Below are 23,456 nucleotides of genomic sequence, written 5' to 3'. Positions count from 1 at the left end.
ACTACAAAGCGAGAACCAATCGCATGAGCTGCTAGTTCGAACCCACTTGCATCTTTTATAGCTATATATTTATTATATTATAGTTCAATAGATGAAGGATATATAAAAAGATAATAAGTGTTAGTGCAGAGATTTTATCTTACATTATTACGTAGGTGTTGCATCTAGAGATTGTACTTTTTTATGATCAGATTCATTAGATAAAGGAAGGAAGAAATATAGTGATAGAAATCCATTTAAAGATGGCCGCACCTTCGCGGCTGGATTACTGTGTCACGTCAATTTTACGTGTCCCTTCGGGATTGCGAGAGGAGTTGGTAGCTGATTAAGTCGTGCGTGATACTTATATTGGTTGGAAATTAAAATCGTTATTAAAAATGATCTGATCGCAGTAATACGATCGCATAATGAATTGTCATCAAATATTAAGCGGAGCCTGCAATGCAGGCGACCGCTGTTACGCTGTCGGTTCTGTCGAAGGAATATCTTTTACCGTGAGTTTATTACTTTATTTCCTTTAGATTCATTTTTTCTCAGTGGAACCATATATGTATATATTGTACACGTATTTTATGATATCATCTTAATCATGATAACGATCTTATGTCGTGATACCAATTAAAGAAAAATAAATTTGACTTAAAGAAAACGAATGTCAGCTGATTAAAAGACACTTTTGTTGTGCATACATTTCCTCTATGCCTTCGCTAAAATCATTTATTCGATATTGTATAATGTTGCAACATTATAACAACTGGATCTCTTTATCTATAAATATGCATTTTATATTTTTTTCTAATACACTTTTTTTTATTTCCACATATTATCAAACATTTTTCAATATTTCATATAATAAATTTATATACATATTATATATACATTTTGATATAATAAATATTTATTCTTGCATATGCAATTAATATAATATTTGGTATTAAATTTAGGCTTATGCCGCTGGTTGCAACATTGTCATTTTGGCTAACAATTTTGAGCGTGTTCAAATTATACCAGGAGCTGTACACAACTATATCAGGATTAGTTGTTTGGATTGTAGTACGGATACAGGAAAGATTGCTGCAGCTTATGAAAATCAAGTCTGTATATTTGAACCGACACCGCTCATACATAGTACTTGTTCACATGTACGTATTATATGTTTTTTATGATACTTAATTTTTATTATAAGACCAAGAATATAATGTAAGTTTATCGAATCTTTTACCTATCATTTTATTTTAGCAATTGGAATATCGTTGGGTTCAAACAGGCAGCTTACAAACAGAGTCTAATATCAGTTCTCTGTCATGGAATTTAGAAGGAACGAGGCTATTAACAGGTGGCGAACTTTTACAATTATGGCATCAAAATATTACGCCATTCCAAGAAGAGCATAGTAAGTTTAACATATATATATGCGCTGATAAGATTAAGAAAGAAAATGTATTTGTATTTGGACTCTTGTAATAAGACAACTCTCTATTTGTATTTATTGATTTAACAATATTATACACAGCTGCGAAGGCAAAAACGTTACAGTCAGAAGAAAATGCTACGAGTGGAAATGATCAAAATATTACCACACACTCTTCCCAAGATCGTGAGTTCATTCGTTTTGAGAATGAACATTAGTATGTTTTGCATGTGGAAATATTGCATTACTATAAAGCTTTAAATATATATATATTTTTATTATTAAATTATTATTTATTATTAATTTTTGAATATATATTACCAAATTCGATTATTTTATTTAAATGAGATTTTCTTCTTTTTTATTTAAATAAATATTTATATATTAGTTAATATATAGAACTATCACTTATGCTAGTCGATATTATAATTTGAATTTTTCCTAATAATTTTATATAATATAAAATTCAGCTAAATTAATTTAATAAGAGTTCAAAGCAGCAATAATTTGATATTATTTAGCATTATGAGCCATAATAATCAAGCATGAATGTAAGCTTAAACATATTATATTAGCAAGTTAATGCTTTATATGCTATATGTTGTATCCCTAAAATATATATCGAGTATGTAAAGGACGATATGTTTACATATATTTTTTATTTTATTAAATATAACTTAGTAATAGAACTACATAAAAAATTTATGCAAACTTATACACATGCATATTTTTTTGTAGCCGGAGCAGTGACATTTTCCATTGGAGGTGAAGCTGAAAGTCCTGGACCTGGGGATTCCAATAACGCTAATGATCCTGGTGCATGGAATTGTGTATGGAAATGTCGTACAGCTACACCAGTTCATCTTATGAGATTTAGTCCGGATGGAACTTTGTTCGCAACAACAGGCATGAATGACAGATTAGTCAAAATCTGGTTTGAAAATAAACAAAGTCAGTATTTTATTTGTATATGAAATACTCAAATGAATATGTCATATAATTCTATATTTATTTGTTCATATTTAGTTTTTCCATTGCGAAGCATAGATCAATCAAATTTTAGTCAATCATTATCAAGCGATAGTTATAGCTTTGTCTACGTAGCACATCCACGTGCTGTAACTCACTTATCGTGGAGAAAAACAAGCAAATATATGCCCAAGTACGTATACCATATGGAGAAAAATCAAATTTAATTAAAATCTAATGTTTAGAATTTTAATACAAATTATTTTTTAACAATCAGAGGTTCGGTATCTAACATGTTGGTAACTTCATGTCGGGATAATATTTGTCGAGTGTGGACAGAAACTATACCACCTGAAATAGAAGGTTTGGCTAATATGAGTCAATTCGAAGGTTCTGATAGACATGGACATCATGGAAAACATCGCCATCATAATATGCATAAACATAGATTTATGCAACGACTGAAGCATATGAAGTATGTTGAACATATTTTAATATTTTAATAATATAATGTTTATAAATTTCATACAAGTCACACACGATTAAAAAATATTTTCTACACAAGTTGTTTTATATTATTGTCGTTTTCTTTAGAACATGTTTTCATATTCGTCGCCATGCGAAACAACAACATCAAGCAGGTCATGCGGCACCTACCTTGCCAACTTTACCTTCAACATATTCTGTGCATGATTTTCATAATAATTATCAAAGTTCTGGCCATTATCCAGGGATGCACTTTCACTTAGCAGCAAGCATTAATGCAGAGACTGGTATTGTAATATATTAAATATTTCAAACATGTAGATAATATTACTGCGATATAATTTTTAATATATATTTATCTTACAGATATTCCGTTAGTACCAAGTTTAATAACTGGGGATCCCGAAAGAGAACCAAATTTTATTTTACATTGGCTTAATAACAAAGAAATGCATTTTACCATGCAGGCTGAAAGTATTTTACAAGAGCTTACACGAAAAGTAGTAGAAAAGGAAGAGGGATTACAACAACAAGAAGTTGATCATGTAGATCACGATTTGGAGGATGAATATGCATTGAGTAAATTATATAACTTCTATATATTTGTCTTTACTCTGTTATCATTTTCAATTCATCGCATGTTATCTTAATCATTTTTTAATGTTTTATCACTGTTCTTGTCGTAATTAATTTATTATCTCTGTAATGTATAACATAATAACTTCAATTTTAGAAATATATCAAATATACATATATATTAGGTGTAGAAATTAATTCGGTGCCTTGAATAAATACAAAATTTATTTTTAAAAAGCACCTAATTAATTTCTACACTTAATAAATATATATATATATTAATAAAATGAATATATAACAAGACCTCACAATGCATGAAATATAGTTCTTCGTTAGTGAATGTCTTTATTAGGAAGCATCTTATCCTGTTATGGTATGCTTCACGCAGAGAAAGGGAATCGATCGCAAAATGCACAGAAGCAAGGGGTTGGTGGACGAACTGCAAGTCAAGAAGATCACAGTAGCGATGAACATCATACTACTCATACTACTTCCTCTCATCATAGTTTGGCTCATAGTGCACATTCTCATCAAAGTCTTAGGTATGACACTATGATTTTCTACGTCATACAATATTATCACATTTTATTAATAATTTGTTGGATTAATCTAATAATTTATATTACAGCAACACTACATCTATAAATTCTATTGCAACAGATGCAACATCTTCGATGAATCATGCACCAGATTCGTTGGATACAAAAATAGAAACATTATTAAGAGATTGGCATCATAATCCAGATTTGCTTTTTTCAATTCATCCTATAGATGGAAGCTTTTTGATATGGCATATTGAATGGTTAGATGAATATCATCCTGGTTCATTTAGACAAGCACAGATTTCATTTTCAACGCGTATACCAAATGCATTTCCTCTTGGCGATGCATCTACTATGAGCCACAATGTATCCATGTATTCTCATAATACTGGAGGACCTTTATTGAACATTCGAGAAGTTGCTAAATCTTCAACTAAATCTACAGATCGTAAGTTCTCGAATAATAAAAGTCATCCCAATATCATTAGGGATATAAAATATTTACATTTTGTAGTACCTTATCTATTTTATAAATCATTAAGAATTTTTTAAAGCTGCTGAAGTAACGACTCCATTACCAAGCCTTATCGAACAAGACGAGGAGCAATCGACATTAACTTCAAGAGCAGGACAAGAATTACTGAATAGTGTCCAAAATATTGATCAAAGTCAAAATAAAACAACTTCCACAGGTGTTAACAATGCAGAAAGTGGAAAGAATCAAGAAGCTGTTAATGATTTGTTAACTCATCCTAGCCCAATGGTATCAATGGTGTCAAAGCACTCCAATGGAACGTTAAATCTTTGGCAGCTAACATTCGCTGATAAAACCAAATTCTCTCAGGTAAGTTTTTTGTCATTTTATTTGTTTCCCACTCATGAAAATGAAATATATTTTTAACACAATGTTTTTTATATTAGGTGCTAAGCATAGGCCACGCATGTAGAGCTTCTGGACATCGTTTTAGAGTAAATGATATTACTTGTCATCCTGTTCTACCATTGTTGGTAACAACTTCACACCATAATATACCCGAGTTTTCTAACACTTGTACTCAAAATTCGGATACTTCAGAAGATGCAGATCATAAACAGGATATAATTAAATCAAAAGACATGTCATCGGCTGTATGTATAAATGTAATTTTCTTCTTTTTATTTTCAATAACATATATATATATATATATATATATATATATATATATATATATATTTTTGTTAACAATAATACACTTGTATATTTCAGGGTTTCTGCAGTGAATTAATTCTTTGGCGAGTGGATGCAGTAGGACCTTTGTCTAAAAGTGGTGGGGTTTCTGAATTAGCGCGAATTAATTCTCCAGAAATTTCTGCATTTAGTAATGTTGCCTGGATTCCAACATTATTACCAAGCACAACATTAGGCAATCTATCTAATTCTCCTAGTGCTTGTTTTGTTGCCAGTGATGGAGAATGTCTTAGAGTTTATCAAGCTGTCATCGATGCTAGAACTTTGTTGGCGGAAGTATCTATCAGTGAAAGAAGGAGCCGAATGATGGTTTGTTATATCTTCTAATTATTTTAATATTAACAATTGATATAATATAGCGTTAAATTATCCTTAATTATTATTTTTGTTCAGGATTCATTGGCCAGTCTTTCTACAGATATATCATCCGATGATGGTATTAGACATTCTATACATGATAGAATAAAGATAGTTTCTCAACAATCAACAGCTAGACCAGGATGTATAATACAGCTAGATGCTATTGATGATGCTACTCATGTTGGTTTTGTTTATTACAATAAACATATATTTATAGAAATGTATAATTATAATATTTACAATTCTAGGATTGGCAAAATACTCAATTCCTTCATGTATTCCAAGAACAATTAATTACTGGTGAAAGAAGCGATGAAAAGCAATTCGGAGTAGATGCCTCAACTAATGATTTAGGTCTTATGGAATCAACATTAGATGCTATGGTGGATCTTCAACAATCTGCAATTTTTGAAGAACCATTTTACATTGTTGTATTAGAAAGAACTCAACAAGGAACAACAGTACACATGTGGCGTTTGGTTATTGCATCACAGCCTGAGACAACAGGTACATACTACACATTTATTGCTAAATATATGATAACAGTATCTTATTTACAATTTTTAATTCTCTTTCTACATTCAGGATTATCGGGATCAATGATGTATGTCCCGGATTCTCATTTAGTACAAGATGAAGATGAGGAAGGTACACCTGGTAGATCTAGTCATCAAGAAGGTAAAAGATCTCGTAGACCAAGCCAAAATGGATATAGAAGTAGACGCGAAAGTCAAGCTGAATTCGATACGGCTTTTCTTCATCATCGACATAATAGTCACGTTCTTATTACAACTACCAAAGTTTGCACTCAAGAATTACCATTACCGGACGGAGTCGAGGTTTTTATTCTTATTGATAATTTTATCCAATAGATGTATATATATATATATATAGATAATAAACAATTTTTTATCCAATAGATGTATATATATAGATAATAAACAATTGTTTATTATATTTTTCTTTATAAATAGGTAATACATGCAGCTCCAGCAGCAGGACACTTAAGTAGTTCATCAATATATCCTGCTTGTTTTGCACCATACATCATTGTAACGGCGTGCAGCGATAGTACTATACGCTTTTGGAAATGTAAAGTTACAAAAACTTTACCGGACAAGCTTGATTATGAATGGTGCGAATGGGAAATGTTCAGGAAAGATCAAGAATCTACAATTGATATTACAGGTACATTCATAATAAAAAAAAATTGTTAGAATAATATTTTAGTTAAGAAAAGATGTCATATTTTCTAATATTATTTTCTAGGTCAACCATTAAACATTAGCGCAGCTTATAGCGGTCGCATTGCTTGCGCATATAAATACGGCAAATCATTTACACGGCCCACAAAAAGTGATCCTGATTCAAGATATGTTAATCTTTGTGTTGCAATATATGAATGTGAAAGTACAGGTGGCAGTGAATGGATTCTAGAGGACACAATTCATTTGAAGAATATTCATTTACCTCGAATACCAGTAGATCAACATTTAGATCTTAGCTATTTGTATGATAGTAGATTCTTACAAAAGAAGCAAAGGCTTACGCAAGTTTTACAGACTCTTAGCCACGAAGATATACGATCAACAAGGAATGGTGAAAATGGAGAAAGTACTAAATCTAATGCTGGTAATATACATTAAATAATGGATAATTTTATAATTGAAAAATATTTTTCATATAAAAATCATATCGTATCTATTCAAGGTTTGTTGGCAGTTCCATCATTTAGTACTCTTCAGTCTTTGAGAAAATCAATCATAGAAAATGGTAACACTTGTCCATTGACACAAAAGCACTTGGTTCAACTAGATTGGGTATCCAAGGAGGATGGTTCGCATATATTAACAGTTGGCGTTGGATCCAAAATAATGTTATTTACACCAGTTTGTTCTGATCTCGCACAAGCGAATATGAAAGCAATGAAAGAATCTCAAAGCAGTAACAGACCGATATTAAGAAAAACTTCATCATTAGCGCAACCACAGTTTGTAGATGAAATTCGATGGATGAAATTAAGGAAGATCGAATTAACTACAGCCGATGGATTGCCACCTTTACCTATGCAAATATCCTGGGTGAGAGATGGAATTTTAGTTGTTGGTATGGATTCAGAAATGCACGTTTATTCACAATGGAAACCAAATCCAAAGAAAGATTGCTTCCATTCTAATTTACAACATCAGGAATCGGATGAATTTCAGGCGAGTAGAAATTTAAGAGACGAAGATTTAAGAACTTTAGCTCAAGAAACGTCGCAACGAAGATTGGCTAATGTATCATCTATGCCACATTTATCGCGCGTTAGCAGTATTAATTTAACGATGCTCGATGCTAAGAAAAAACGTGGAATGCAAAATGAGAATGTTAGTTTCGATTACATGCCTGATTATGGTCTTTTTGAAGCATCAAGAATAGCTTGTCCTGTATTACCGCAGTATCATCCTAAACAGTTAATGGAATTATTAAATTCTGGCAAAATTCGATGGGTCAAAGCTATTCTATCGCATTTAGTTAGATGTATAGGAAGTTCGTGTTCTTTGAGAGTTGATGATGAAAATCTGGTTAAGCAAAGAGGTGGGTGGTCTAGGTCAAGGACAATGTCAGTCAGTTATGTTGGTACAACTTCGCCCCTCGAACCAAGAGGTTCAACAACGCAAATACCAGAAGAGCTAACTTTGGATTATGCCGAAATAACTTCTATATCACCGTTACCTCTTTGGACTCTTTTAATAGCAGATAAAGAAACAAATGCTATGCATCAACAAAACGAAGATAAACAAGATTATAACGAATTATTTGATAGTAACTTGGAAGAAGGTGATTCGTTGGATGATTTGTTAGAGGAAGATTATGATTGTACTCGTCAAAAGGACAGACGAGCTTCGGTACCAGAAAGGCAAGGAATATCTCATTTCGGTCCCAGACAGGGTAGAATGTTGTCGCGTCTTTTAACACATACTCATTTACCTGGTCTATCTAGTCTTGACCAAATGCATCTTCTTGCATTAGCTGATACCGTGTCAACCTGTAACGTTGACTTCGCAGAACGTTTTGCCATAGATGCAGCTAAGAGTGCTATTGCAAAAGAAAATTTAACAGGTATACCCGACGGGGAAGCAGTTTCTATGGATTCATTGGATGACTGTGGGCTCAGATTTCTTTTAGCTATGAAACATTATAATTATTTAATACGTTGTCTTCCATTGGCACAAAGAGCACAATTCCAGAAGCAAGGTATTTCCTCTAACAACCTTGTATGGGCTTTTCATTCTGAGTCTGAAGATGAATTGCTAGGATTAATACCATCCTTTGCAAAGGGACAACCCAAGTGGTCTGTATTAAAAGAGCTTGGTGTTGGTTGGTGGATTAGAAGTAATATTGTGTTAAAACGATGTATCGAAAAGATCGCCAAAGCTGCATTTCAACAAAATCAAGATCCTTTGGATGCTGCTATTTATTATTTAGCTATGAAGAAAAAGAATTTAGTATGGGGATTGTTTAGAAATAAAAAAGATGACAGAATGACCTCATTCTTTGCAAATAATTTTGCAGAAAACAGATGGAGAAAGGCAGCATTGAAAAATGCATTTGCCCTACTTGGAAAGCAAAGATTTGAACATGCTGCTGCATTTTTCTTATTGGCAGGTGCATTGAAAGATGCCATTGATGTATGCTTAGACAAATTGAATGATATTCAGCTTGCAATGGTTATTGCAAGACTTTACGAAGATGACACTACGTCCGCACATATGAGAAGTTTGCTTTATGAGGAAATTTTAGGTTGCGATAAGGAAGGTCAAAATCAAGATATGAATAAATGTCATCCTGATCCTTTTCTACGAAGTATGGCACTATGGATACTTAAAGATCATTCGGGATCTCTGAATACATTGCTTTTAACTAATGTTGGTACTATGCATCCACAATATAATGATGAGTCTGAAAAACCTGAGGGTGCTACTGGTAATTTTTCTATCTACTTATTATTAATAATTATTAAACAATACTCTGCATATAACATAGTTATTTGTTTTTTTTTTTCATATTTACAGCAAATCCAAATGTCTTCAATTTTTATGTGTACTTACGTACACATCCGCTATTAATTAGACAGTATATTGCTTCTACTGCACAAGATAAAAAGAAAGGTCATTCAGTAGTTATTTCAGGATTTAGTTATGGTACAGATGTGAAGACCCAACCAGATAAACATCTAACGTTAGAAGACAGTATTACACCCTTAGAAAGACAATTATATTTCACTACTGCTCACGCTCATTTCAAAGCAGGCTGTCCTGCTCTTGCTCTTGAAGTTTTGTCTAAATTACCTAGTAAAGTCATGGATACTAATTGTGAAAATTCACCCAGTAAGTTTTCTTTTTATAAAATATTTGTTGGATAAATAATATTATTTAAAAAAGTAAATGAAAAATTCTATAAATAATGTTTGTTATTTAGGTCTTTTGAATAGTCCAACCAAATCCAGAACACAAGATGCACAGATAGATACAGGAATTATTGCTTGGAGCGGAGAAGCTAAACCAACTTCTGATGTTCAAGGTATAAATTAACTATAAATTTATAATAACAAAAAATTAAAATTGCAAATTTTTTAGTAGAATCATCAGCTTCTCTTGATTGGGGAACTACCGATTGGTCGCAACCTATTATGCGAGAAAATGAAGAATTAGTGTTAAATTGGGACGACGATAATGCCGATAACGAAAATGATGATAGTCCACCATTAAGCATGAAAGTGGGTGCAAATCAAAATGATGCTGTTAATAAATTAGTGAAAGAAGGTATAGATATTTTCTTTTTTTTTTCCTCATTATTTTTTAATTAGTAAATTAAAATATTCAACATTTTAGCAGAGGAACTTGCTAAATCTCCCGGACAGTTGGACATTATGGCACAACAATTAAAGTTTGTTGCTTGTTTAAAAATTCTGATGGAAGAGTTGTCAACGTTAGCTACTGGTTTTGAAGTAGACGGAGGACAACTTCGTTATCAATTGTATGTGTGGTTGGAACGAGAAGTAGATGCATTAAGACAGCTTTGTAATTATAGCGTCAATACGGATGGTGATGTAAACAATGCTGCAGAATGTAATTATATAAAAAAAATTTTATTGCCATATCAAAATAAGAGAAAACAAATTTCTATATATGCTTTATTATGAAATGAATTTTAGACGAAGGTGGAATGGTTGATGAAGTACCTCCATGTAGGGCTGGAGAACAACCAACATTACATGAAATATTAGTTGCCGAAAAGTTAGATTTTGAAGCTAAAGTACAAAGAGCTGCTAAAAGAAAGAAATGGTTGAAAGGTATACAACATAATTAAATCGTATCAAATATAAAAATTCAAATATTTAAGAAATTATGTGTGTGTGTGGAAAAATAATACTTGATTATATTTTGTAGCCAATGAAACTTTGTTAAGAACATTATTGTCATATTGTTCTCTTCACGGAGCATCTGGTGGAGGCTTAGCATCCGTGAGAATGGAATTAGTACTTCTATTACAAGAATTACAACAAGAGAAAACTCAACAGCAATTACTTAGTCCACTTCCTTTCCCTACTACTCTTCCTTTGTTAAGTGCAAGTGTTGCTTGCAATAAAACAGTGGTAGCTGATCCTGTTAGACATTTACAGGTTCGTACACAAGAACTACAATAATACACTCGATATTAAGAAAGTGATAGCAAAGTGGTAATAACTTTATTTTTCATGTTTAGTCTTTGGCACACGATATGTTACAAACATTAGTAGAATTACGAAATCCTCCAATGCCTAATAGAAATACATATTGCCGTGAAGTATTTATAATGAGAGATTTAGCAGTTGCTCTTAGTGCTTGTATTTATCAATCTTTATGTGATTCTGATACTTTTGTTATGAAACATCATCAACCAGATAGGTAAAATGATTTTTATTAAATAGGTATACAGAAATAAATATTCGTATAATATTTGACAATTTGTTCAGCTTCCCGGCAGTGGCAGAAATAGAAACATTTTCTGGTGGACATTTAGTTGCTTCTAATCGTTATCATCGACGATATTCAACGGACGATGGAGTATGCATAACTACCTCACCTTCTAAATGGCCAGGCGTAACAAATCTACGTGCATTATTGGCACGCGAAAAAGATGAAGATACACCTAAATTAAATATCCTTCTTTGTGAAACTTTTGTAGCAACTTATATGAGCTTATTTGTTTACGCTTTATCAAGCTGTGATAGCCATATCTTATATAGACTTGTTGGCCAACGTTTTGACAATTGTACCTGGTCTTGTCTTTTCGGAGGTGGTGTTAAAAAATTATTGCGAGTAGCAAGCACGACTAGTCAGGTTAATATATATATATTTTAATAATATATCTTGATATACCATGGTTCTCTTTCAATCTATGTAAATTTTAATCATCTGTATAAATATTACAGAGTGTTAATACAAATACTATTGAAAAAGCAGAGATTTCGAATGAAATTCAAAGTACTACTAGTGCTATGTGGAATACCATGACATCATTGACTAAACAGCGTATGAAATTGAATATGAAATTGTTAGGACAATTCACAGGACAACAACCAAATATGAAAGAGGACAAACCAACTTACAGAGAACAATTCGTTTCACCTCAGATGAGCATGGTTTCGTATTTTCTGATGAAGGTAACATATTTACTTATTCTATGACAAATATATATACTTTAAATACAAATTATTTATCAATTGTATTTCATCAGCCTCGTATAGAAAGCGAGTATGCGGATGAAATTGACTACGATTCGTCAGATTCTGCTGTATCAGACTTAGATTCTTCCGAAGATGAGGAAGACGTGTTTGATACAAATTCGAAACCAAAGAATAAACCAAAGGACAACATAGAACATTCTAATCCAAACTCACATAGTTGGTGCATCATGAGATTGGCAATTGTTAAAATATTACAAAAACAATTGCAGGATTTCTTAAATGTTGCTGGCATAGAAATGCAAGGTAATTTTATTCTATATATTTATATTGTGATTTAATCGGTTTATTATAAAAAAAAATATATAATTAATATTTCTGTTACAGAATTACCGGTAAGTAGCCCATTAATTCATGGTACATTAGGTATCGTAGCACAATGGCAAGAAACCTTACGAGAAGAATTAGAATCAAAAGGACCAGCTCCTATAAATTATATACCAGGTTGTACACCAGATCCAGCACCCACTCCTGGAAAGCCAGCTATTCATAAATATCGTGCATTATTAGAAAAAGGAAACACGCCTTTTAAGTGAGTACAATTAAATTTAAAAATACATTCTATTAATAAATGACCTATCTGTTTAAAATTAATAATCCGTTCATTGAATTAGTACCCGCATGGCATCCGCAGCTCCTGCAAATCGTTTATGGTGCTATTTAGTTAGACAAGAATTGGTTCAAGATATATTCATAAGAGCAGTCTTTGGAAAAAGAAGATCATTGTCATCTATACTCGATAGCAATCAAATAGCTATAGATAATTTAAATCGAGGAGAGGATAAAGGAAGCGACAGTGGTACGACAAGTGTATCTGAGCCTGTCAGAATTATTCACAAAGAACAAGATAGCATTAGTGCATTCTGCCTGAATCAGGTTTGTTTCGATGTATGTATTACAACGACAACATAATGATGTTATTTATCTGAATAGGTGAATGGAGGATTAATGGCTTTAGCAACTCCACGTGAGGTTCAGGAAATGAATATATCCTTGCTCTTAGAACTTCCATCTTGGCTAGAAGATGAATGCGAATTCGATATAATTAATTTAAGTAAACAACCGGATGCTGAGCCTGTGCAACCAACTAGTTTCTTAGTTATACAGGTATAAATCTAATAAAAAATTTTTATTTATTATCTAAGGATGAAATAAACATATTTGATACTCAACTTGATTATTTACAGACAGCAGCCGATCGTCCATTACTTGCACAAAGTCCACAATCGAATAGTCCTCAACCTCAGTCAGGTATAGCGAGCCAGAGTGGCAGAGGTGCTAGTGTGGTGAGTTGAAATTTATATCGTATAAATTCTATATGTTGTCACAGTAATCTGATTTCTATGTTTTCAAATAATCATCTTTGTATTATTTTATTTATTTATTTGTTTGTTTGTTTTTTTTTTTACATTATAATTAATATTATTATTATATTCTGTGTTGTGTACAGGACACTAAAGTTTTTCTTTCCTTTATTTTCCTAGTGTTTATAACATTTATTGCCTATTCGTTTAACATTTTCTAATCCGTTTGCATTGTTGTCTATTATATTGTCCAAAATTTTAATATCTTTTCCTGATTATTATTATTTTTTCAAATATTTCAATATGTATATGATTTTATGGTTAAGAGAAACGGCATTTATAATATAATATTAAAAATATGAAATATATCAATTTAAAGATAACCATAACTGAATATCAATCGATCGAAAAATGTTGTGCTCCTTTGCATCTGTGTTAATGTATATAAATCAATTAATGTTTGTATCCCCGTATAATAAATAAGTCTAATTTTTACTGGCACCATAATTCTTAAAATAACTTCAAAGAGGTGAATTTATATTTAAAACAGAATATAATGGTGGATACAGTTAAATTATAAATCAGCAGCCAATAATTAAATGAAGGAGAGAAATAGTAGTAAACATAATAATAATATAATTATATTTTGATCAAATTGAAATTATCAAGATTGCTAAATATTTATTTTTAAATATATGCAAATATTCCATTTTTCATGCAAAACATTATTAATTCAGGTTATCCTTTTGTATTTATAAAATAATACAAATTAAGCAGTTTCTCTTAAGTAATTTACATTGTACAAGAATATTGATAAAGTAAATATAAATTTCATGTAGTGTGCACTTAGTGGCTTTATTTCTTATTTGTTTATCTTTTATTATTATGCGACGTACACATTTGCAATTGAATTTTTTGTACCACTAATATTTTAGCACACAAGTGATACTATTATTATTTTTTATTGAGTAACATTATAACTTTGACTTTACATGATCATGTATTGAAGTATTATTTTTTTGTTTCAATTATTTAAATATTATGGAGTCAAAAATATGAAAAATCTGAAACATAGAAGTTACTTTTATCCATTGCATGGAATGTCAAGAATTAAGTTGCACAGTGCCTAATCAATTAGGGCACGGCTATATGCAAGGCTTGCTCGTTTTAAAAGATATCTATTTAAGTTTTGCTACAAAAATGTAATATTTGAATCAAAACAAATGGCATATATAAGGTGAAGCACTTGACTTGATTACATAAATATTTTCTTTGTTTACAATCACATTAAAAAACTTCAAAGGAAAAAGTTGCACTATTGCAGGGAGGAAGAAAGACTCTAGTGGTTAAAATAATTTTTTTTCCAGATCCATTTTTTTACGAGATGGCATAACCTACTTTTTTGCAACAGTTTGAAAGAGCATCAATTTTCATGTAAAAAAAAAGCATTAAACATTGTTTGTTAAGTTATTAATTAACGAAATATTAACAAAAATTTAATCGCAATAGTGCAACTTTTTCCTTTGTAATTTTTTAATACGATTGTAAACGAAGGAGATATTTTAGGCGATCAAGTTAGGCACATTATCTTGTATATATTGAAACTATCAAATGATATTTTACTACTATTTCTTTTTTCAATTTTTTTTTCTTCTTCTTCTTCTTTACTTCTTATCTGAAAATATCCCAATATGAAAAAATAAAATGACGAGTCAAGCCTTGGGAGCCATGAATGTGACATATTGGGTCGGGGTAGCACAAGTGGTGACAGAGACAATGTTGCTTGTTCAATGCTTGCCTAACATCTAACTTGGTCTGCGTCACTGACCTGGTGGCTCATTCGTTCGCTCAGATGAAGGGGATGCCTGCTTTTCCTGGCTCCCACGACCTGCGTTTCTGTCAGTTTGTTGCTGATAGGAGCAAACACTTGTTGCAGCCGGTGAGATAACGATCAAACAGACCCTAGCCTGTCCTAGTGCCAGTTTCATGTTCAATTTCTTGCCTGCTAATGCAGCCTGCTCTGGCTTGTAACATCTCAAAATAACATCTATAAATATATATACATATATTATATATATACCACTGTCATAATCAAAAGTAATTCCTTATAGTGTTATTAAATTTCAAATAATATTTATATTAAATCATTGATATTACAAACCAGATATATAAAAGAAATTTCACATTGAATTTTTCATAGTTCAATGGTAAGGCATGGTTACATTCAAATTGGATCATTTATGTTTTGTGAATATCACAGATTAGACGTTGAGCACAATCTTGAAATTGATTAACAATAAGTGATAATTGTAATATCCTTCTAAGGCATGATTTTAGAAACATGTATAGTAATTGATGTCGTAAATTTAACAAATTCTAGTTATCTATAGGACATTCATTATTATTCATTTATTCTTGGTCTCACAGTATGTACAAAATATATTTCATCTTCAAAATGCAACTGTAACAATAGTGATATTCAGTTGGTGGAGCTTACTTAGAGCATAGATCTCATCAAATTAGCTATGTTAACAAATTCATGGCTTTTGTATAAAGTATACGAATTCTAGTTAAACATATATTGCAAATGAGTGTATTCATTGCATGTTGCAGCATTGTATATGTATAACTCGACACAAACAAATGTTTTTTATCAACATAAATTTCATGTAAACATGTTAAAATGCTGCTGCATTCATATCTGTTTCGCAATCATACATTAAACTTTAGTATCATTATCAAAACAAGTTTTTCTTTTTCTTTTTTTTCCAAATATTACAGTAAATATTAATGTATTAAACATACATGGTACAAAACACATAAATATTCAATTGAAAGAATGTTAAAAGAAAATAAGCAGTTCGTGAAATTTTTAATTTATCATACTTTACATTCTGCTATGTATTGCTATATATTATCTGACAAAGTTTCAAGCATGGTCTATATAGATCGCGTTATTTGATAAAACAAATAATTGCTATATATTTTGCATTTGAAGTAAGGAACTATCTGTTATATTCATACCTGCTAAGCATTACTGCGTTGTTATATTCATTTACGGATATAAATATATGTACTGTTAATAATTAACATATACACTCGATTAATATTATATTGTTTTATTGCAACAGATTCTGAAGCATAAAATCGATGGTATCAGAAGGATTTCGTCTCATCCGCTATTACCACTGTGTAAGTATTAATAAAACTTATTACCGTAAGTTATTATATTATATACTTTATATACAGTTCAAATATTCATTAATAATCTGTATATTTTTGATTGTAGACTTAACTGGATCACAAGATGGATCAGTCTCATTGTGGGAATGGGGTCATCAAACAGCTGTTGCAACGCCAAGACCATCAGGTACATTTGCTAAAGTTACGCGTGTACGTTTTTCTCAACACGGTAACAAATTTGGAGTGGCCGACTCCGATGGGCACTTAAGTTTATTTCAAGTAGCTTGCAGAGAAGGAACAGCGCGTCCATTCTTTGTAAGTTTTTGTTTTTTCCCCCATGAAAATGTATTAATATAATTAAACGATCACTCTATTACTCGATTATACTAATATTTAAATGATATTCTCTATTTAGAATTATCAGTGCCATAGCAAAGTAACAGCTGATTTCGTCTTTCTTGGAGCATGCAGTCTGATAGCTACTGCAGGTCATGGTTCGGAAGGACGCAATGTTGCACTTTGGGATACGCTATTGCCACAAAATAAATCTCTAATACAAGGTATAAATACAATAATTTGATCGTTAAAGTGTACATATTATTTTATCAATCATTCAACTTATTAGGTTTTACGTGTCACGAACAAGGAGCTAGTTCTCTTGTATTAGCACCGCAACATCAGTTATTGATAAGTGGTGGGAAAAAAGGAGACATCAATATATTTGATGTACGACAAAGACAACAACGTCATAGATTCCAAGCACACGAGTCTGCTATCAAATGTTTAGCATTAGATCCCCACGAGGAATTTTTTGTTAGTGGCGCTGGAGATGGAGATATTAAAGTAAACACATTTTATTTAATACCTGATTTAATTTACAAAGAGTAAAAGTAAAATCAATGTAAATAATTATTACAATTAATAATTATTATTATTATTGTTATTGTTATTGTTATTATAGATATGGGGATTAACCGTCCATTGTCTTCTACACTCTTTCCCTGCTGAACATCCTCGATCTAGTTTTTTCAAAAACATTGGACAGGTATATCGTGAATTATTTGAAACAATTTATTACGAAGGGCAATGTTGATATTTTTGTATTTCAGGGCGTTACACAACTACATGTCGACTCAGCAGGGCGTCTATTTTCGTGTGGAGCAGATGGTTCAATGAAAGTTCGTCAGTTACCGGAGCGTGACTGCGTTGTTCATACATTATATTAGAAAATATAGAGTAAAAATTTGTGCTTCTCAAATAAGTAAAGTGGCGCGACAAATTGTTTATGCTTTATGAAGAATAGAGTGGACCATTAAAGATAATTGCATATGTTATTATCACATCACACACACACATACGCGCGCGTATAGGCAATTATATACCATTGCCAGTATATTACACTTCTGTTTATATGACTTAACATATGCAAGCGAATTGGAAATACTGTATCAAAAATACAGTTAAATACAGCTAAATGTATAAAAAATAACAGTCTGATCTTTAGAGAAATTGTAGTAGCATTGACAAATGATTTCTTCAGAAAGTTCCATACAAAATATAATCCCTTAGTATAATATATATATATATATATATATTATATTTATAATTTTACAATATATATACGCACACATGTTGATAGTGTGGCACAGTGTTTTAACAAATTAATATGTGTTATAGGAAATAGTTCACATATGAAGAAAAAAAATGATAAAAAATGAAAAGAAAAAAAATAATAATAAAAAAAATAAACGAAGTATTCCAAATGGAATCATATATAGTGTCGCCTAAAACCAAGGTTCTAGAATCTAATTAAAAAAAAATTTTCATTTTAGTTAGTTCAGAAATTAGCTAGTTCAGCTTTGCTGTAATATCTTCAGTATAATTTGCTATATACCTTTAAAACAATGTATTTTCGCCAAAGTGTATATATCATAACGATAAAACGTAATTTATTATTAACAATCATTCCTTTCTCATATGAAAGTAAATTTATTGATTGACGATTAAATCTCTAATCTATGCGAATCACAATACTTTAATGTAAGATATCAAATTCTGTGGAAATAGTTCTATTCGAAAGAGAAATTCTTTTGAATTACAAAACCTAAACAATCATTTCTCGCAAAATGTATAGCTAACAAGAATACAATCAACTGTATATTATTCATATGAGCATTGTTTATAATAACATGGAATGCGCATTTTCAAATATTAAATTGTTTTCCTTATTTAGGCAAAATCAAATGTTGATGTCTTTCGTCTATAGTACATTATAAAGTGAAAAATTATTATAATATTCGTTATAGTAGTCATTAAGTAGAAAATAATCTGTGTAAAAAAAAAAACATCTCATATAAGAGAAATAAACTATTAAATGATAATGGCGATGATTGATAACGACGATGACGATGATGATGATATGATGGCGATGGAATATAAATTTCTACATGCAAGTTGCAAATACATTTTGGACTGGAAATAATGTTAACAAAAAAAAGGTCTTTGAAGGCTGAAAAATGAAACAATTTAAATAAGTTAATTGAGATTGATATGTTATTTATTCTCTGGAACTGAATATGGCAGGTTCCTATAACTGAATATTTAAACTAATTTCGTATACAATAAGCTGCGTCTAAAAGAAATACAAATAAAATCATTAAACCAATGTAAGATTATAACTGAAACATTTATTCCAATCTTAATATATATATATATATACATAAATATTATTGAATGTACACTAATATTTGCAATTTGTTATCGTTGTTACGTTGAAGCAAAAAGCATATATTATGGCCATAATCACGTATACACATACAAATATATCTTTAATATATAAAAATGATAACATGTTCCTGTAAAAGGAATTATAATGAATTATTTGTTAAAAAAGGAAAAACAATTTCCAATATTTCATTAACTTAAACTTTCTTGTACATGATTCGTTGTACAAAAGTAAATAATCCATTGTCAAAAGAGAATAAGTATATAAATATTCAAAATGCCCTGCTTCATTTATTATTGCGTGTATCATACATTGCGTTATATGATTTTAATTAGGATTTGAAAGTACATATATGTTGGATATTAATATATTAAATAACATAATTATAAGTTACTATAAACAATTGTTATTAGTATGTTGGTAATGCAACATGTGAATAATTGAAAAAGTCAAAAGTAGCTTGTTAATGATTTTAAATGTTTTCAAATGTATTTACATTCATTGACTTAGGGCATATTTTTAAATAATTAACGTATCAAGTAATAATCGAATGCTACAAACTCTTGTTGCTAAATGGTACAATTACTGTTATATTTATGTAACTAAAGTTAACTATGTAATTCACTACAGTTAACTAAATAAACACGTTAAAAGTTAGATTTTGCATATAGTATACTATGCTTGTCGGTATAAGAAAAAAAAATTATATTGACCAGTATCTGACTAAATAAATGCAATTTAACATGAGATTATAATTCTAACTCGGTAATCTTATAGTATTATACAGAATACTTTTTGTTATATATAACAAAAAGAAATATACTGTCACTGTTGTTTTGACTTGCTTATACATAAAATTGCTATACATAAAGACTATTAGCGAGTGTCATACTAAGAAAGTACTTGAAAATATGTGTATTTACATTGTAAGTATTAAAAAGTCGGCTCATATTAAATTACTTCTCCCTTTTTATTACCCTATTAATTAAAACATTTTTTTATGATAAAAGTAGATATGCTTAGTTTTTCTTAACAATAATATTTAAATATACTTTTATATATACATAATTTTATTTAAAAAAATATCTGTTATGATATCTGAAAAAAGATTGCACTTTAAAATAGAAAAAAAAATATATATTATTAATAAGGATTAATTTTTTTAATAGTATCGATTATTTGATATATTAAATATATACTGTTTATCACATCATGTAAAACTGTATTTCAATGTCGAATAAATAGATACATAGGTTCACAGATAATATTCATAGATACATATACATTTATAGAACGAATTAGTATGAATTCGTACTTGAAAGTGATGATATATATACGTAATTATTAAAAGTTTTTAATAGTCTTTTCTGTTTTGTATTCAAATAATTGCTAATAATAATAGAGATCTATCGATTGAATTAAAGCTGATTGCACAAACAACTAATACATAAAAATCGATATATCGCCTATCATAGAAGAAAATGAACGCAAGTAGAGTATACATTATAACCAAGAAAAATGTATTTTATTATTAATTTGTGGATTTAGTATAATAATTAATGATCAAATTAGTTATTATCTTACTGTATCGAACTTTAGACTATATTCTAACCTATAAACATTAGACACCAATGTCGACTCTAGCTATCAACTGTCGACATTGTGCTATTGTGTTATTACTTAATAACAATTATAGGTAAAAATTAGAAAATTAACAATACCCGTTCAAAAAAATGGCGGGATTGGAAAATTATGAAAAGGTTTATCGAGGACGTTTGATAGAAGCCCGGGATGACAAAGATCATTTGCGAAAAAAGTATCATGGACATGATGTTATTCATCCTTTGGATATATCAACTCCTTATCCTTTAGCAGAAGATAGCCCGCCTCATGATGATGGTTAGTTTTCTTTTCCTTTTTTCTTTTATTCTCTTATACGATATACATTTCCTTATTCTATGTAAGACTGGGACATTAATATATATTTTTTATCCTTTTAGATGTTGCCATAAAGAAATATATAGTATTAGGATGCAGTCTAGTCGGTTTAATCACAGAGAATTTATTAATTCATCCTTTTATCGTTCTAAGACGACAATGCCAAGTCAATCCTGGATCTACTAAGTATCACTTGGTACCCTTTTCTTTAATTCCTCTAATGGTACGATTACATCAGAGCCAAGGTTTAAATACTTTGTGGAAGGGAATCGGTTCTGTCTTATTAGTAAGAGGCATGACTCTAGCAATCGAAGACCTGATTTCTAAAGTTACACCGTGGCCAAAGTAAGGTGATAATCTGTATAAAATTAATCATTTTATATTACTCTTTGCAACTACGCGCCAACTTTAAGAATATATTATTAACGTTTCAATTATTATAAACGGATCAAGTATTGTTAAAATAGTACAAATTTATTTTTAGAGAAGTAACATGCAATAGTTCTTTGAAAGCTTTTGGTCAGCATCTACTTCTGAAATGGTAACAAGTATTACTTTTTATATTTAATAAATATCATTTTGTATTTTTCTCTCAAATACTATTTAACTAATATGATTATTACTGATCTAACAGTGTATCTCTAGGCATAGTAACTCCATTTTATTCTGCTTCGCTTGTGGAAACGGTACAATCTGAAATAGCATCTGAAAGTCCTGGTATTTTAGATGTTTTTCGAGATGGTGCTTTACGTTTGGTTGAAATTAGCAATAAAGGCAGACTCATACCCATTTATGCTCTTTTACCGCCTACTGTAGCCTACGGAGTATCTAAATATCTTTTTACTCTAATTGTAAGGGGTGTTACAAGTCGTATCATGCATATAAGACATAAGCATCGTCAGGAATATATGGTAAAATATCTTGAAATTTGATTCTGTATTATTTATATATAAAACAGTCTTTTTTATTGATATGGATGTTTTTTTTAGGGAGCATATAGTCGTGATTTACTATCCGAAACATTAGTTCAAGATATTGAATTACAATCGATATCAATTTCTATGTGCGCAGCAGATGTATTATTTTATCCTTTAGAAACTGTTATTCACCGTTTGCATCTTCAAGGAACACGCACTATTATAGATAATTTAGATACAGGAAAAAGTGTTACTCCATTATTAACAGGATACAGCAGTGCTACCGATTGTTATCGCACAATAATTTCCACCGAGGGTCCACTGGGTTTATATAAAGGTTTTGGAGCTCTCATATTACAATTTGGAGTATACGTTTTCGTATTACGTGCAACTAAATGGATTTTAACGGAACTAGTCACAAAATTGAAACCCAAGCCTAAATATAAACAAGTTACACGGTCTGAAATTTTATACCATAGAGATTCAATGTGAATATTTTTTTCCTTTATAAATATATATATATATATATAGATTGTTTCACATATACAAGAAATATTTTTAGTAATTAATTTATTAGCTAGGTTGCTATAATGATTATTATATAAATGAAATTTTGTGCTTTTTAACCATAAGGTACTTATATAATTAAATATGTAATTAAATATAAAAAACATTATAGAAACAATGAAATATATATTATATTAAAACTTCTTAAGGTTTTAATTTTATAGATATAAAATCAACAATGTTTAAAATTTTACAAAATAAAAAAACTGATTCATATTAAACATTTTCTTCGATTAAATATAAAATATCAAAGTTTTTGATACATTTTAATGATTAATGAAATCATTGTGATTTATTTGTGCATGCCATGTTCTAGAACAATATTACTTAAAATAATGAATAAATTTAATAGACATTATAATCTTTATGTAATTTAACTTTCAATTATTTTCAAGTAGTCCATCGATAAATCACTCTAATGAGTATAACCCATAATGTATATTTCAATTGAATTTATTACAAATACCAAGTCATATAA

At 30.2% G+C, this 23,456-nt stretch overlaps 2 protein-coding genes across 14 annotated transcripts; both read left to right on the top strand.

Moving 5' to 3' along the window:
• Positions 1-20,512, top strand: LOC106784835 (dmX-like protein 2). Of its 11 annotated transcripts, none has more exons than XM_014744778.1 (41): positions 1-494; positions 945-1,142; positions 1,240-1,393; positions 1,514-1,597; positions 2,150-2,362; positions 2,438-2,573; positions 2,658-2,855; positions 2,975-3,153; positions 3,233-3,445; positions 3,831-3,984; positions 4,071-4,432; positions 4,539-4,828; positions 4,906-5,112; positions 5,231-5,521; positions 5,606-5,752; positions 5,821-6,079; positions 6,158-6,411; positions 6,547-6,760; positions 6,842-7,204; positions 7,283-9,541; positions 9,631-9,945; positions 10,037-10,138; positions 10,198-10,380; positions 10,453-10,686; positions 10,773-10,910; positions 11,008-11,240; positions 11,324-11,505; positions 11,574-11,940; positions 12,033-12,263; positions 12,338-12,590; positions 12,672-12,876; positions 12,959-13,220; positions 13,278-13,451; positions 13,532-13,630; positions 15,501-15,587; positions 16,780-16,840; positions 16,938-17,146; positions 17,247-17,391; positions 17,457-17,674; positions 17,793-17,876; positions 17,941-20,512. In XM_014744778.1, the coding sequence occupies exons 1-41, from the start codon at positions 408-410 to the stop codon at positions 18,055-18,057; spliced, it is 10,161 nt and encodes a 3,386-aa protein (XP_014600264.1). In that variant the 5' UTR covers positions 1-407; the 3' UTR covers positions 18,058-20,512. The 11 variants fall into 11 exon arrangements, with proteins under 11 accessions (XP_014600264.1, XP_014600263.1, XP_014600259.1 ...); XM_014744777.1 differs by having other exon boundaries at positions 4,527-4,828; positions 4,906-5,124; positions 10,195-10,380; positions 10,450-10,686; XM_014744773.1 differs by having other exon boundaries at positions 3,795-3,984; positions 4,906-5,124; positions 10,195-10,380; positions 10,450-10,686.
• A 292-nt stretch (positions 20,513-20,804) lies between these two features.
• On the top strand, positions 20,805-23,409 carry LOC106784876 (solute carrier family 25 member 46). 3 transcript variants are annotated; one of them, XM_014744849.1, is made up of 6 exons: positions 20,805-20,893; positions 21,253-21,455; positions 21,557-21,839; positions 21,979-22,035; positions 22,129-22,405; positions 22,484-23,409. In XM_014744849.1, the coding sequence occupies exons 2-6, from the start codon at positions 21,290-21,292 to the stop codon at positions 22,901-22,903; spliced, it is 1,203 nt and encodes a 400-aa protein (XP_014600335.1). In that variant the 5' UTR covers positions 20,805-20,893; positions 21,253-21,289; the 3' UTR covers positions 22,904-23,409. The 3 variants fall into 3 exon arrangements, with proteins under 3 accessions (XP_014600335.1, XP_014600333.1, XP_014600332.1); XM_014744847.1 differs by lacking the exon at positions 20,805-20,893 and adding an exon at positions 20,905-21,043; XM_014744846.1 differs by lacking the exon at positions 20,805-20,893 and adding an exon at positions 20,905-21,047.
• The last annotated feature ends 47 nt before the right edge of the window (positions 23,410-23,456 follow it).

The sequence above is a fragment of the Polistes canadensis genome, unplaced genomic scaffold (genome assembly GCF_001313835.1).
Source record: "Polistes canadensis isolate GaletaPanama2010 unplaced genomic scaffold, ASM131383v1 scaffold_41, whole genome shotgun sequence".
In the NCBI taxonomy this organism is placed as follows: domain Eukaryota; kingdom Metazoa; phylum Arthropoda; class Insecta; order Hymenoptera; family Vespidae; genus Polistes; species Polistes canadensis.
This window is presented reverse-complemented; position numbering and strand designations above follow the sequence as displayed.